Source organism: Aythya fuligula, chromosome 3 (assembly GCF_009819795.1).
Source record: "Aythya fuligula isolate bAytFul2 chromosome 3, bAytFul2.pri, whole genome shotgun sequence".
In the NCBI taxonomy this organism is placed as follows: domain Eukaryota; kingdom Metazoa; phylum Chordata; class Aves; order Anseriformes; family Anatidae; genus Aythya; species Aythya fuligula.
In genome coordinates this window covers 7,675,163-7,690,119 of record NC_045561.1, presented here as the reverse complement: position 1 = coordinate 7,690,119, position 14,957 = coordinate 7,675,163, and the positions used below count along the sequence as shown (strand labels likewise).

Sequence of the window (14,957 nt, the reverse complement as noted above, 5' to 3'; positions counted from 1 at the left end):
GCAGGCACGTGGCTGTACTGAGGCACGTGTACACGTGCACATTGACAAATTCTCAGTGACAGCAGTTGTAAGCACCAGCTGGAACGAACACCAAGAAACTGAGATCATTTGGATACAGACAAAGTCCACAATCTGATTTCTATAGCAGCACAAAAAAATCTAAGTCCATGAATCTTAAAATGGTGTTTTTTCCAGTGTTAGATTCAAGAAAAGCCAAATCTGCATTACTAGCTTTGAACCATAGGGTTCATAATGAAAGAACGGTACAAGGTGATCACAACCGTGTAAGCTTGTGGACCTTAAACCATCTAGAATGAACCTGCAAACAGAATAGAAGTTATTGAACTTAAAACAAAAGCAAAATTTTATAAATATAAAATGGGACACTGTACAACCAAGCAGTCATTAGACTGAGACTTGGGAATCACTAGACTCATGCACAGTTCCTGAGTTACTGTTTTACAGTCTTCTCTAACTCCTAGACCTCTGATAATTTTCCAGTAGCATTACTGATGGCCTTAGGCGTCCTATTCACAGACACTACACAGAACTTCTCCTGAGTCATCTTTCACAGCCTATAAGAAATGGTGGAAATGGACCAAAGAACATAGGTAAGAGAAAATATTATTAAAGAGAGAAAGTTACAGTTGTCCTGTTCATGGACTCCTTCAAACTACTGAATTGTATATGCTGAAAAAAATGTAAGACTTTTTCCTTTCCTTTTCTTTTTTTTTTTTTTTTTTTTTTTTTGAGAATGGTAAAATTGATCCATATCTACTTATTATTTCTAGGTCTGTGTACTTTAAACAGGCCTGCAGCTGACCAGCTGTTTATTATAGTACACTAACATTTCTTGCTCAAAGGTAATGCAAAAAGTTTTTAATAAGAAGTCCACATTTCCATAAAATTTCCTTGCTTTTATAAGCCATACCAATTCATGTCAGTACTTTGAGGGTAGGCTAAAAACTCACAAGATATTTAAGTGGATAATTAAAGTTTTCAAAAACAGATACAGACTTCTAGCATCATTAAATCAGAAGTCAAGGTCAGGACAATACCTTTGTATTTACAGTGGTGGAACAGAAAGCCAGGAACACAAACTCCACCGTTTCTATTACAGTCATTACAAATTGTTATGCAACAAAACATTATGCAAGCTATGAGCATTCAGCAAGCCTGTTTAAAAGCAAACAATAAATTGAAAATACTAAGAAAACTAAAACTCTTCTTAGGCCTTTGGAGTACAGAGTACAGCTGGAGCACAGAGCTCTGCCCAATCGTATAGCACCCCCTGGCAGGCAGTTCCTATAGTCAACTGAAAGAACCCAAAGGAATTTTCTGCATTTTATCTTTTTACTCCGTATTAAAAGAGAATGCAACTATTGGAGAGAAGAAAATTAAAAAGGAATATACTAGCAAATTAGTTAACCCACAGGAATTAAAATGATCCAGTGAGGAATTCTGTTGAGCAGTTGCTAAAATAAATGGCACAAATAAAGACAGATGAAACTAAATTTCATTTTAACAAAGCCATTTTAAATGACAAATTAACACCACTTATGCTTCTGTTGAGATCAAAGACTACTAGCACTACTTCCCATGTCGCCATACTTTGACGGACAGCAACATGAAAGGGAAAAAAAAATACTTGGCATCAGAAGTGTACAAAAGAATCAACCTATTTTTTCAGAGCACTACCATATAGATCTGTCCTTCATGGCAAGGACTCAGGGTAAACTATTGCTGAATATAGCATTTCTTACTACACCCTGGAAGAAACCCCTTCTTCTTCATCAGGCAGCTTTTCCTGCCCCCTGGAAGATTTTCACTCAAAATATCTTCTGGGTATTTTGGCACCAGATTTTTCCAGGCTAACTTACAGCCTGCATAGAGGTGGCACTTTCAGAACTGCAAGTGGATCTGTAATATGATGTCCAAATCCAAATCCAGGGAGCCTTCACACCACTTTTTTTTTTTGGTGCAAATGAAACTTGCATTTACCAGGCCCATTTAATTTGCATATTATAGAACAGAAGTAGCAGCTCTTACTATTAAAGAGAAGCATCTTCTGAAAGATATTTCTTAGTTTCTTAAACCAAGATATGAACTTGGTTTAAGATATGAACTCAGAAAGTCCCCTACACAGAGCAGGTAAGCAAGCTACCTAGTAAAATCCCCCAAACCCCTGAGTTTCTCTCCAGATCTCTTTCCTTCTCACCCCAAAACCAAAGAACCAAATCACAGAACCTTCTAGCACAGTCCCAGCAATACAACAAACATTTTTCTAACTGTAATAACAGTGAAGTGGAAGAAAAAATGAAGAGGTGTGAGGGGGGTTAGAAAAGAGACAGGCCAAATATTGGCAGTACTGATGCACAGGGAGGCATACGGTGGCACTAAAAGTACCACCACCTGCATGGCACCTAGAAACGTCTCTCCTTCATTAAAGGAACAAAGCAGTCGTAAGGTAAAATTGAATATCCTTACATGGATAATAAAAATGTTATTATGGTTAAAGTAAGAGAAAACAAAGCCAGAGTAAATGGCCTGTTATAACTGGAATGCCAAAGCAACGCATAGTGGTACCAAAACAATGATACAAGCTTATGATGCTGAGCTAGTCAAGGTAAGCACAGGGCAGAAGAACTGAAGAAGGATTCTGAATCAGTGACTGATGATAAACCAGCAGATTTTATTCAGCAGATCTCAAAATAATGAAAAAGAGGTAGTTATTCAAACAAACCATAGTTGAGCTGTAAAGGTCTTTACTGATGCAAGAAACTAATGTGGGCTCAAGAGCTCAAGGGCATAAAATAGCATCGATCACCTCTAGGTATGCAGGAATCAGTCCTAATTCAGGAGCTTATTGTCTAGGGCAGCAAATGGGGTAGGGAAAAGGAGGTAAATATTCACTCTGCTCATTCCTTTTTCTTCAAGCATCAATTCTAGCTACACTTGGTTTCCAGTTTCTGATGTAGGTGCTCCTGCTCTTAAGGAATACAATTTACTGAAGTGCTTATGGTCCCTTCCACACCATTAGAGTTAGAGGTACAAGCACACTGCACGAGTGTACTTCCCCTTCTCTTTAAAGACTGTATACTTAAGCAGCCCCATGTTATGTCAAGTAGGAAGACAATGCTCAGCAGCATTAGCTGTGCAGTAATTCTGATTTTTTTTGGCAGCAAATACTAGCTTAGGTCTACCACAGCTTCAGATATAAAACTGACGTTCTCATTTATAGCCCCTTTGTGATACCTTGGTCGGATTTTAAATGAAGTGCCATAACTACCGTCTCACAAATAAAAGGCCTTAAGGCTGGTAACCCCGATATCCAGTTTCGTGCCAGTTTCTAGGCTGCTAGAAATTGAACTCCGCCTTTCAAACACAGTTGTACAAAGTAGATCCACCTTCACATTACATACATCGTAACACATTCCCACCCAGCCAGGGCTGATGGCATCACCCATCAAAGATGCATAATTGTAAGATGCTGTCTTGTACCACATTATCCTTGTCAAATCAACTGTTTTGCATCTACTGTAGGCTGGACTGAAAAACAGAGATAAAAGTGGTTTGGTTATCAGTAGTGCAAGCAGAGAGATATTGGCAGTTGAAGCTGTATTTCACATTTACGTTGCCAATTTAGAGTAAAGTATACTTTCAACATTCATGAGAGGTTGCATGATACAGTCAATTAGAATTTCTAAACTGTAATTACACTCAACATTTTGATCACACTTTCAAAGCAGTCTCTCTTACACAGGGTAACGAAGTGCTAGCATAAGTTTGTATGGGCTCTAGTATGGGCAGGAATTATTAAATTCAGCTTTTTTTGCAGTCTGTAGGCAATGCAAGCAGATCGCATTTCAGTTTTTTTTTTTTCTTTTTTGATTTTTTTTTTTTAATAAAAGAAAAAACACTCACTCCACTGGAAGCCACCGGATTTCTACATACAGTAGAAATCCCATTTCCTTGCACACTTGGCAAACCAAAGAAGACAAAGCAGGTGAGCCTTGACATAACCTTAATGTAGTTCAACAAAGAACATGGTTTAAAACATCATTTCAGTTTGGTGCTCAAATGCTTTGGAAGTTCTCAGAGAATTATGAAGTGTGACCACAAAGCTGATCATGCAGCTTTCTTTGTAACTGATCATACAGAGAGCTCCATCACTATAAAACCAGCCACACAATCCCAAAGCCTCATGGCAAGTATAACATTCCTCTTGCCTTCTCAGGTCCAGGAAAAGGAAGAGAGAATAATGTGTTCTCCAAGAATATTTTTTCCATGTGCAGCACCAAGAAGCCAGAACATATGCACCTAGTTCTCCTTGTTGATGCTTGTTGCAAGTATATGTCTACGGTTTGAGTTAGAGCCTTGGTGGGGCTCTTTTTGGTGTTTTGTTGTTGTTATTGTTTGTTTGTAATTAAGTTACTGGCATATTTTCCCTGACATTTGGCAATTATTTTGGTTCTGCACTTTACACAGCTACCCAACAGTTAGATCATTTCAAGTTAATTTACCCCCTTACTCTCCACAAAAACTCTACATAGCAAGCATAATCAAAACCTCTCCCAGTTTTTGAAACTCCTTGCATTATGTAGTCCAAAAGCTCACTTCAAATGAGATCCTTTGTGGTTACTTGGAAGCAGCTTTCTCTTTCATTGCAATTTCTGAAGTCACTAATAACACTGGAAAAAAACAAACAATTTTGGCTTTCTTGCATGTTACCCATGAGACAGTTTCCAATTGCTTTCAGTTACAACAATTGCATGTAACACTCAAGGTGTTAGAAGTTACCTTCCAGCTTCGCTAACCAGAAGCCGACAACTTAAGAGAGTAACTTTTCTAAGGACTGTTAAGGAAATCAACATATTATTTTCTGGAAGTGATTTTTCATATATTTATTTAGTTTTGCCCTTTTTATTTTTTAAAGAAAAATCAAATGTACAAGCTAGTGTAATCACTTCACAATAAAGTGTACTCCAAGTCTCGGGAAAATGACAATGTTTAAGTTGCTCAGGCAGGTTTTTTTTTTTTTTTTTCTTTCTTATATATCCATTTTAGTTATTTAAATAGTGGACACGTTCATCTCATCTTTTTTTGAGAGGGAATCTGAAGCTCAAGGCTATAATCGTCAAACACCTCCATTCTGTAAATTGGGTTGGCTATGGACTATAATTTAAGCTATGGAAAAGCAACAGAATTAGAGAACATCTGTGAAGACTTTGGTCTAAATTAATTGCTCATTATTACAAAGTATCTCTGCCACTGTTTTTTTTCCAGCATACCCTTCAAGGTACCCTAAACTGAAGTCATTCGAGCAAAACCTTTGCACAGCCAGGAGTTGCACTCGCTGATCCTTGCGGGTCTTTTCCGGTGCCGGATATCCTATGATTCTCTGATAGTCTGCACGCAAGTCCTAACAGTCACAGCCTGCTTCACAGCATCAGCTCGTTCCTGCATCAGGTCCATCCTGTGCAGTGACTCAAGCATATAATCATATATATGGGTACTTCACTGCACACAAACCTGGGTGGAAGTGGGGTGTACGTCTGCGGGTGGGAGGGGGAGGTGGTTGACTACTTCAATACCAATATTTGATACCAATACTTTATTCATTGACATTGCAACAGGAAACGACATTTCCACATTGACTTTGCAATGGGATTAACTTCACAATCCTGCTAATTGTTTTAATGGAAATTGTTTTGCCAAATAGCTATATTCTAAGTGTGCTGAAGAGACAAAAAGAAATCACTAATGTTTTGGAGCTAGTTTGTGGAAAATACATCAACTGAGATTATTCATCTGGTACGTCTCCAGTGTAACTTCAGTCTGTGTTATGTAAACCAAAGGAGCAGTGGTCATCCTCATTTTTAAGCCTTCATATACAAATTTGCTCTGACCATTTTAGCAAATAAAATAACATTTGGAAATTAACGTTAGATACTGATCATCTCTGTCACAACAGAAAGGCAGTGGTACTAGAAACAGGGTAAACGTTTGTGCATTCAAACAGACCTAGCCAAGAAACTCTCCTTCTGGAGGATCTCTTACACATACACAGCAAATACGTCTGAAAAAAAATCCTTTAAGAGTTTTTCCCCTTTTCTAAATTCACAGAAATAAAGCTGTTTTGCTTAACTGAGCCCAAAAGTTGTTCTGCAAATACTGTTCTGGACAGCAGATAGATAGAGTAAGTTTAAGTTATGTGAGAATAGAAATCAAAATTTTTTGTTCAAAATGAAATGCATCATGAATGTGTATGAAAATTGGTATGATTGAGTGTAACAGTACTACTGCTTCAGGCGTTACATTTGAGTGCTGAGTATTAGCAACTCTGAACGGCAACTTCTGGATGTTTATCTATGTTTAGAAGTACATCCAATAAAAGCCTTAATAGCAGCCCTGGTTTTCAATTTCTGATTTCAGGACTACTCACATATTCCATGCAGTAATCTTTTAAACTGTAATAAAATAAAATAAAATAAAGTATAATTGTCTGTCTTCTTGGTAATGAACTCTGACTTTTTTCCTGCATGGGAAAAATAGGAAGTATTAGGCATGTTCTCGCCACAATAGCAAGCTACAAACTAATGGTAAGGGCACTTGCCAAAAGGTTGGGGACTGAGAAAGAAAAGGAAGGGGAACTACATCCTTCTTTCCATGGGTACATGCACAAATTTTTAGCCTAGTTTGTACATGGCGTATCAATATACCCCAAGCACTTTGTTTATTTTAAGAAAAAAGAAGGCTTTTATAAGAAACCTGGCAACTCTTAGCATACAGTATATTTTGAGTCATGCTGGATTGGATCATTCCACCATATTAGATGAAGAAAAGACTAGCTAAGTTTAAAAAAATAAATAATAATAATGGCCTGTTTATACCACACAATCCTGGACAAAGAATCAGAGCTGGATGTAATTACAGAATCTGAGCCTATTTAGATACATGCATAGTTGGTGCTTTTTGGATCCAAGATGGATTACAACTTGAGCTGTTTGAGTCTATATTTTGGCTAAAAAGTAATAATTAAAAAAAAGTCCTTTGCTATATTTAATCCTAGAATCACAAATTCATTTGAATTACACGTTGCTACAATGCAGCTGAAGTAACAGTTCTTACTTTTTGCTATTTAGATACTTAATATAAAATGATTAAATTTTACCATCCTTATACACCATAATACCGTAAGCTAGTTGAATGTTAAGAACAGCGACATGATGTATACCTCAACGTATGAGGCACTATTTTAAATTATTCTGTCCTGTTCTTCCTACTCATACCACCAGTTTACTCACTTGTAGCCATGATACCTGGAGGACATGCTGGTATCCCGTGATCAACTGCCCATCTGAAAGCTCCTTCACCAACTAAAAAGCTAGGAGACACAGAAGAGGGAGTTTAAACAAAACCATATAACAAATCCCCCTTTTCTTGCAATTATTTTTGCTATTTGGTTTGGTCATTTAAAAATTGTAAGCTGTCTGCATTTCACAGAAGAGTCAGCTATAAGCAGTTGGCAACCTTAGGTAGTTTCATTAAAAGACTATGCAGCTCTGACATTAAGTTTACTATTGAATAAAAAAAAGTGCTATTAAATTTTAAATGAATTACCAAATAGCACCAGCTCTTAATTGCAGTTAAAACAGCACAACGCTGTCCATAGGCTTGCTCTCTATAACAGCTAAATCAGATCCTGAAGACTAACAACATGGGATGAATGACAAAAGAATGGCACGACATTTCCAGTGAAGTTAGTCAGTGCTACTGGAATATCAAGAATTACTTTGGGATGCACGATACAAGCTAAAAATAAGTTTTATTTAGAAAGACAAAGGTCTATCTCATGGTGTTTTATCAAGCATTTGCAAATGAGACAAGTCCATTAAGTATTTAATACAATCATGGGGCAAAAAACAATTGGGAAGATTTTTTGTAGTCAGCACTGAACATTTTAAAGCAGTGAGGCAGCACTTACTGCAATGATAATGAAAGATGGCAAGAGTTATACACAGACATGTACCTTTTAGGAAAACAAAACAAAAAAAAAGTCATCTCAATTATCTATGCCACTTCCCCTTAGATAAATTAATCTGATTCCCTGAAAAAGGGAATGTGGTAGTTGAAGATTACACATTTTCAGAAAGCCGTTGAAAAACAGCAACAGCAGCAACATAGGAAAGGACACCTGTTTCCAGTCACTGCTTCCTATTTCCCTTTTGAAATTAGAATACCACAACTGCCGAATGGGCACGAGAAGCAAAGACTAAGGACTTAAGAGTAATTTCAAAAAGCTTTATTGAAATATCAGAATTACGAATATGAGAGGTTAAAAAAGTTATTTTAGCTACTCAAAAGTCCCCCTGGCCACATAATACTATCAATTCCTGAGAACATTATTGATAAAGAAAATTTATTGGCATTACTACTGCTGCAAGTTTTCTTGATAGTATTATATCTGACACCTGCAGCTTTCGGGATGCAGTATTTTGCAGTGGTACTTTCCATCTTCTCTATGACACAACCATTACAAGTTCAGTCTTTCCTTACCTAAGTGTCAAAAAAAAAAGTTTCTCTAGATAAGAATTTGAATTGTTAAACATGTATTTCTTACCATTGTTAGTGTAGCTCCAGATAAATATTTTTTCATGTTGCAAGATACTGTAGAGTAAGTTACCGGGTACTTTGGGAGAACTCAAGTGTCTCCTTTTAGGTAAGCTAGTGATCAAGAAACGACCTGGCACTCATATTAACGTAAGAGAGAAATGCAAACTGTAGCCAAACTGAAGTAGTATCCTCCACTGACTAAAGGAAGCTTTCTTTCAACTATACATTGTCAGGAAGTGAGTAATCGCTTCCTGTTGAATAAAATAGAGGAAGGGTAGTTGCAAAAAGTACCAAGATCAGATATTAGGAGTCATACAGATGATAACCTGAATAGCACAGATCAGTCAGAAATGCTACATTTTCCTGACATCTCACAATTGCTTGCTTGTTTTATACTTAAAGACACAAAAACAGTCACTAGTATTTACAAAGCAAGAAAAAAAAAAAAGCCCCCAAGAATGTTCAAGAAGTACTAAGTTGTTCAAAACTTAAGTAATGTGACTTTTATTTTGCTCCCGCTTGTGTCCTTAATTCCTGGAGTCATCTCCCTGGTTACAAGGTGGACACAGGCAAACCATTTTCCTGTTCTGGTCCCAAAGAATAGTTAGTGGTTTTGTTTGTTTGTTTGTTTTAATTTTTCACTTCAGATGTCCTGAAAGGACAACGTAATCACAGAGGAGTTGCAGTCATCAGTTTGCCAAAAAATCAAGATCTCAGTGTTTTGTTATCCATACCACCTGTACTCCCTCCTCTAAACTGATACCGAGATAGCTAGTTAGCAAATCCTACAGACATACAGCATGAACTCAGTTCTGCAGGTAGCCAAATAATTGTAAATCTAAACAAGACTAAATAGTCTTCACACCACCCCAAAAAGCAAGTTTCTGTGATCTGGTTCAGCTCACAGGGAGGTGGGAAGGTGGGAACCAGGAGGCACTTAGCAAACTACTTCGGGTGCCATAAGACACATCCATATACCTATGTAGAAGAGCTGCAGCAGGCAAGCATGAACAGGGCTATAGCTTAAGCTGGCATAAAAGCAAAACGAACCCTAGACAGCTCCCACCAAGCACGATTAACTGAGGAAGAGAGAAAATAGGGAACAAAGCCAGTGGGCTACAGAAAGCAGCCGAACCTCTGCTGAGTCTCAAAAGCCTTTAGGCTAGTTTAAAATACATTTTTTTTTCCCAAAAGGGAAAACAAACAAACAAAAAAGGCTGAATGAGAGTTTGTGCTGCTCTGCTACCCTGAAAGCTGGTTCTACACAAACAAGATAAAAAGATCTTTCTTGCAAATGTATCAAATGAAGAGTGCTCTGCAGCTGGTACAGGCTCCAAACACACAGAAGATGAACAAGTCCTCCCAGCACCAAGTCCATGTTTAGAGGTGCTTTCCAATTCCAGGGAAACTACAACACAGTAAGTGAAAATGCAGGCAAAGGACCCTTAAAATGGTCCTCTTAGGCAAATTTTCACAAGAACATGGTTCTCCTGGCGCTGGTTGCTCCAAACAGAACCATTTAACATGGGCTGTATGGAGACAGGCTACATGGAGATGAACAGAAGTGCCAGAAGAGGGTTAGGTTCATGACAGATGGTCAAGGTGATCCTGAATGTAACAAATTTTGTAATGCTTATTTTAAAATGCAGCAATCACTCTGAAATCACTCTTGCATTGAAGAAATTATTGAGATGACATCAAGAACAGAGATAAAAGGTGGTGAGTCGTCGATCTATGCACATTCTTGACTATGCACTGCCCTGCAAGTTACCCAACATACATATCCTGTCTATAGCACCGTGCATCCCAGGAGTGAAAACTGCAAAATCCTGCATGTCCAGAGGGGGGAGAGGGGGGAAGTCCTTCTTCCCATATGGATTATTATTAATACTGAAAAATGGATGGAAATATGAACTTCAAAATCAATAATACAAAAGAATTGTTAAAAAAAAAAAAAAGGAGATATTGAGGTCTATTTGTACCATCTTACAATCCTTACATATCTAAAGGAAATAGTAAAAGATGTAAATAAGCTTTTTTCTCTTAGGAAGATCAGGTATCCCTCATTTCAGCATATGAAAAAAAAAAAACAAAAACTTAAAAGCTATTAGTACAAAATATCTAATCCATTATTCTGGGACCAAAGACAACTCTCAGTGATCCACGCAATGTGCAATTGTACAACTATAATTGTTCTTTCTTTTGTAAAGTTATACAATTAGGAACGTCTTATAGGATAATATGTAACATTGAAGAGTTCGGTATTTTCTATCATTGCATCAGAGATAGAGAACATTCTGCCAACAACAAGCTGAATAAACTATGAGAGAAGGTGTAAGGACCTTAGAACAGCTTTAACAAATACACTCATCCATGCAGGGATTCTCTACTAGAAACTTTTTAAATTTGAATTTGGATAGTGGGATTCTGTGTTTTGAACTCAACAACAAGATATTGTTCAAGAATGACCAGACCTCAGAGCAATTCCCAGCAAACTGCATACATGTACCAGTCAGGACACTTGATCACTCCTCCCCAGTAAACTTACCATCTCCAAATAAAGAAATTCACACTCATTAGAATTTCTTCTACAGCAAATTAGAAATGTGACATTTTGAAATGTCACTGTACAAATGGGTGCAGAACAGTGGTAAACAGGCCAAACTGACTGCCTCCATATGTTCTCTTACAGACAAGCCTCTCCCTCCATAATGCCACTTCTACTGATCTCACAGTTCCTGAATTTCTCTCACGTGGTCCTGTGCCAAACATCCTGGCCAGAAAACGAGAAGCCAGCTTAGCTCATGCTATAGAAGCTGTCTCTGCCACCAGGTTTCTTTAACAAGATAGGTTCTTAGGCTATGCATTATCTGAGACTCTCCAACACACTATTTGCCCACAAGAAACAAGATGAAACTTGTGTATCTTCACAAATAAAAATCTGTTACTGAAAGCCTAAGACTTGGGAAGAACGCCAAAAATACAGCTGTTCTCTTGCTACTTGACAACATATTTTCCCAGCTTGTGCTGGAATATGTTTCACTCCTGGAACAAGAACGTGTTACGCCAAACCCTGCCAGAAAGGCAAGGCATGAAATTGTCAACAGTCATCACCTACCACGATCATTAGCTCCACTCCAAACTCAGGACACCCTGCACATACAGGAGCATCTACCAAAGCAAGCTACTGTGTTCCACTACTACGGACTGTTCCCAAGGTGACTAGGTTTTTTTCTAATAAAATCCATACTCAAAATTCAGCAAGGGGAAGGAAAAATCGAAATATGTATAGGTAAATAAAATCCAAAGCATTTGCACAATAAGCTGAATGTGTTGGCTCTGAAAACAGTTCACTTCTCACCTTGACAATTTCAGCTCCCTTGTCTTTTACATTGTTTGTTAGTCAAGACCTTGCACAGTGTTGGAAAATTTTAGTCTTGTCTTTTGAGGACAAGCAGATACAGCTTCTTTTCCATTCAGTTATTTTTAAAATTATAGCGACATAAACTAGGTCATGAAGTTACAGAAAACATGCTGAAATAGGATACAGACTATGCCAGGTACTCTTCCTTGCCACAATTAGAGAAAATACTGTGGTGGTAGAGACAAAACTAAATCACAAGTGCTTGCTCCTGTAGGAGACTACAAAACTCCCCTGTCCTGAAAATAAACAAATAAATAAACAAAACCAACAACCACCCCATTTGACACCCCCTTTTAATATATTTTATCTAAATGCTGGCTTTCTCCTGAAATCTCAAGAAATAAGCTACTTGCAGCAACTGAAATTGAAGTTAGTATTCCTTAGTTAACTCCTCCAAAAAAAGAAGTTCTCACTAACTACAATCACTCTTTCTTTTTTTTTTTTAGTAAAGAAAACAATTTTAAATGCAACATCTGCTTGTTGATGGGCTGGTTTTGGAATGCCTGTTTCCAATCTGTGACCTACCTTTGCAGCATTACAGAACACTGAAATAGTAGTTTTCCTCACTGTTTAAACTGGAATGGTGTACTATCAGATAGAGACTGTCTGTTTGGATAGTTTTAGAGGAAGAATAACACAGTAAGGAAAGTAAAATCTGTAAATCTGAATACAGGAGTTTCAAACAACGTAAGTGCTGATTTAATACATCTGCCAATATTGCAGTCAGTGAGCAAATGGTAGCAATTTTTTTGCAGTGAGTATGATAACCGAGGTAACCACTTTGAGTTCAAGCTCCTTGTCAATTTAAACTGCTGATGAAAATAAGATGCTTTTAAAATCAATCAATTCCAAAACAATTCTTGGATTCCTTCCAGTAATATTCAAAGTTGTCATGTGCTTAATAGTTTCCTCTTTCATACAGGTATTATACCGGTATCAATAAAGCATGTTTTCATTGTTGCTGTAAATACTATTAAAACCATATTTAAAACAACTTCCAAGTAAACACTGGAAATTTTCATGTTTTAGCTACAAAATAAAGCCACAGTCAATGAAGCAGGATTCTTGTACATACTTTTTAAAAGCTATGTGTTCTTGCTTGTTTTTTACGGTAAACAGAGGTAAAGGTAGTAGAATTTCACTTTAATTTTGATGCATTCACAGATTTTTCAAAATTATATAGTAAAAACCATAAGAATTCAGTATGACATAAATTTGGAAATAATAACACAGACAGAAATTATCACAACCTGACATCCCCATCTATCCACAATACTTCTACACGCAGCTGCATCAAGTGCACAAGATGTTTCAAGATCAGAGAACAAAACTTAGCTTCTTTTTAAAAGCACACTATAGCTGGTATGTAAAGCAGCATCAGCCTTCTTTGGATAAGATATAGCCTTCAAATATCACATGCAGTAGAGACATAAGACGAAAATAAAGACAAGCAGAACAAAACAATTACCAAGGTGGAATTCTGCCAGCAGAGAGTTTTCCCTTCTGCCCTTCACACAACAACCTATTTGCAACTGAAACCGGATTCTTGATCCCTGAAAAGAAAAATTAGCAAAAAAAAAAAAAAAAGGAACAGAACATTAAAATATTTTTCCACATTGCATTTTCATGTTCATTTTGGCAATGGAAGTCAGCTTCCTTTAATTTCCAAGGCTTTGGCAATTCAATAAGAGATACCTCAGGGTGCTATGTTTTGATTTAATAACACTTTTTATCAGTTTTTCCTTCACATATCCTATCAGTGATGGCAAGGCCTTTTAATTAACACTTGCTTTTGTTTTGTTTTTTAAAGAAAGAAGCATACTGAAATATTAGGAGTGACTGCCTACCACAGAAGTCTCAAAATTAACTCAGTGGTATTCTACAGGCCAAAGACATTTTATGAGTATTAATTTTTCAAGACGGAAAAAGCTTTTATTTGGATCTACCTGGCCAGAACAGGGATTATAGGATTCAGGTTTAGCTTTTTCTCACTCCCTCGTTTTCTCCTTTGCCATGGTTTGAAGGGTATTTTTTGTAACAAGCAAGCCCTGAAACACTTCATTTCACTATTTATTTTAGATTTATATCTACATGAGGAAGTTATTACCACAGTTCAGAACTATTCTAGGATAAAGAACAAAGCTTGAAACATTGTCAGAAAAGCTATTTAATAGTAACAGTTAAGGCTGTTGAACATACTTAGGGCAAGAGCTCAGCAATCCCTATTTGGGACTGTATATTTGTTTCGTAATGAAAGGTAAAGCTAGGCAAAAAGGAGAAGAAAAACACATTATTTCTCAGATTAAATAAATCCTGTATGCATATTCATCAAACCTCGCAATAGTTTCACAAAACAAATAATAAAAATGTAACTATTCATGTGAGAAAATTTATAATGAAAAAAAAATCCATATTAAACAGAAATTTTATGTCACAGGCAAACAGCTTGACAGATGATTAGCTAAACCCATTCTCGAGAATAAACAATAAGCTCCAGTTTTGAGCTGAGCAATCTATGTAGCTTCCTGACACTGTAAAGGAAATCTCAGTTCCTTGGTATCCTAATTTGACCAGCTTAACTAACAGACTAACTATCAACTATCAGGTAACCTTATGACTGAATTATGTAACCGTAAGTTCCCCAAAGTGGCAGATAACAAAAACAAATATAAAGTAAGTGGAATTTAAATGCTAGTATTCTTTTCTTTTTTTTTTTTTTTTAAATATGTAGATAGAAAGATGGATAATTGCAATTTCATATGAAGTTATCATATCATAAAAGTTCATTCTCCAAAGCCATCTGAGCAAATTTAACCGCATTGGTGAATACTTTCTCACGTGATCATTCTGCATCAAAGGATTATCAGTGAACTAACAAGACAACACACTGCAACAACACAAAGCAGCATTTCAGGGT

General features: G+C 36.9%; 1 protein-coding gene across 5 annotated transcripts in view; it reads right to left on the bottom strand.

Moving 5' to 3' along the window:
- The window catches only part of TASP1 (taspase 1), an 80,596-nt gene that overhangs the window by 53,693 nt on the left and 11,946 nt on the right, over positions 1 to 14,957 (bottom strand). For 4 of the 5 annotated variants that reach the window (XM_032184905.1, XM_032184907.1, XM_032184908.1 and 1 more), the window contains exons 5-6: positions 13,509 to 13,593; positions 7,308 to 7,387 (exon numbers count right to left, since the gene is read on the bottom strand). In XM_032184905.1, coding sequence (XP_032040796.1) covers positions 7,308 to 7,387; positions 13,509 to 13,593 — 165 coding nt within the window. The remainder of the gene's footprint in view (positions 1 to 7,307; positions 7,388 to 13,508; positions 13,594 to 14,957) is intronic. The other variant, XM_032184906.1, reaches the window with a different exon arrangement.